Source organism: Helobdella robusta (assembly GCF_000326865.2).
Source record: "Helobdella robusta unplaced genomic scaffold HELROscaffold_962, whole genome shotgun sequence".
Classification (NCBI taxonomy): domain Eukaryota; kingdom Metazoa; phylum Annelida; class Clitellata; order Rhynchobdellida; family Glossiphoniidae; genus Helobdella; species Helobdella robusta.
Genome location: NW_008705549.1, coordinates 2932 through 4916, shown reverse-complemented (window position 1 = coordinate 4916; position 1985 = coordinate 2932). Strand labels below are relative to the sequence as shown.

The following is a 1985-nucleotide window of genomic DNA, read 5'->3' as shown; positions in this document are numbered from 1 at the left end:
AGAATCGGACCATCTAGAAGAATCTAGAAACGACGCTTGCGAAGAGTATATAAGCGCACGTCGCAAGAAGATTAGCGATTAGTGATATTCGTGATTAGTGAAATTCGTGGTTTTGTGATTTTGTGAATAGTTTTGTGATTTAGTCACTAGAACATTCGGTGAATTATTTAAAGCGATATTTGATTTGTGTGTTGACGTTGTCATAGCGATAGATTTTGAACAATTTAAAAGTTAATTGTTGCTTTAGTTTGAATTTGCTGGAAATAAACGATTAGTTTTCTTCTGTAAATAAAGTTTAATAACTAATAACTGTTTGGAGTATTTTATTCAATCAAAGATTTGAACCCGTCGCATCGCAAATCGGTTACGACAGCGAGTACTATAACAATAGGTTTGAGCTCGATGCCTTTTGAATATCTCTCGTAAGATTTCCACGCGTTGATTAAAAGTTTTTCCTAAACAAAACAAACAAAATATAACTTTCAGGAAAGATCCCGTAATACACATTCTATTAACGGTTAATTAACCGGTTAATAGTTAATAATTAATTAATTAATTAATAATTAACCGTTTGAAATTGGAATGGAATTACGGTTAATTGCCACAAACACAATCCAATCAAAATGATTTTTTCCCAATCGTTTTTATCGATCTCTACTTTCCAGTATCCGTTTTTCAAATCCAGTGTGGAAACCATCACGAACTCGGTAATATTTTCAAACCGGAATGAGCTTTTAAATACATAATCGCCAAGTTCAAGTTCAACAGTACAGTCGTTTTAATGACTGTTCAAAAAATGTATTTTTTGAAGCCGTGGTTTTTCAGATTAGGTACCAAATTAGGTTTCAAAATTGACTTTTTGGTCCAGTGTCAATGGTAATCGTACATTCACGCGAAACAAACTTTCAGGTCAAAGATTGTTGCAACTTCGGTGAATCCTAGTACGGTAGACAACAGCTGCCCTCAAATTTTTTTCACGCCTTCAAACTAGAAAAGGTCATTCTTGACGCGTACATTAAATTTTATAAATACAAAAAATTTAATATCTCAATAAATTAATAAATGCATGTTATAAGTTATGAAAAAAAACTGCAACTTCAAAATTAAACACCATCGGCTTTATTTCGAAAAATCATGACTTGTAAAGTCAAATGATTTGAATAAAATAAGTTGAGAAACTTGAAAATCTAACATATTTGATCGCCTTTCAGGAGAGCTAGACTTGCCACATTGAGTCAAATATTGCTGTTTAAAAGAAAAAATTTCCCGTTGAAAAAGACGTTATGCATCGAAAAGCTCTGATTAATGAAAGAGATCCAAGTCTTTATGTGTTGTTTCTAAATGGGATGTCTTTTCAGTGAGATGTGTGACAGCAATTGATATTCAGTCTTCGATCTCCAAACTCCATATACTTCCATTCCAAGTTACATTTCTTTCCAATATGCCCTCAACCATTTTAACTATCTAATTTCCGGGCTACCCTTGATACTCTGCCTCAACAATTACAGTTACTTCATTGCAATTATTTCCTTTCACGTTCTACTCTTTTTTTGTTAAAAGTTTCAAAACAGTTCACTACAAGAAGTTTTAATATTGTACCTACAAATTTAGACAGATCAGTTTATTGACATTTACATATTTTATTATCCGAAGAATGCACCAAATATTCAACACCATTTAAACTACCAGCATTATAAAAATTACTATAAAAAACTGAATTGAAAAAAACAAACAGCTTATCATAGTGTAACTGATTTATTACAAGAAATAACATCTTTATGTGAATAAACGTGTTTACTGTTACTGTTACGTGTTTTTAAAATTGTTCATGAATCCAGACTCATTAAAACCGCTGTACCTCTTTTCGCCCAGTGCTCCGGACTTTTTTCACCACTTTTCAAATCAATTGCTACAACGAACGAAATACGATCTTTTAAACCTTCTCGATTAGGACAATAATAACAAGGCGTGCTATAAATACCTGC

At 32.2% G+C, this 1985-nt stretch overlaps 1 protein-coding gene across 1 annotated transcript in view; it reads right to left on the bottom strand.

Moving 5' to 3' along the window:
- Positions 1-1826: 1826 nt before the first annotated feature.
- HELRODRAFT_92871 (hypothetical protein) overlaps positions 1827-1985 on the bottom strand; it is a gene marked incomplete at both ends in the record, with an annotated part of 770 nt that continues 611 nt past the window's right edge. Inside the window, one exon of the mRNA XM_009033719.1 lies at positions 1827-1981. Within this exon, the coding sequence (XP_009031967.1) occupies positions 1827-1981 (155 nt within the window). The remainder of the gene's footprint in view (positions 1982-1985) is intronic.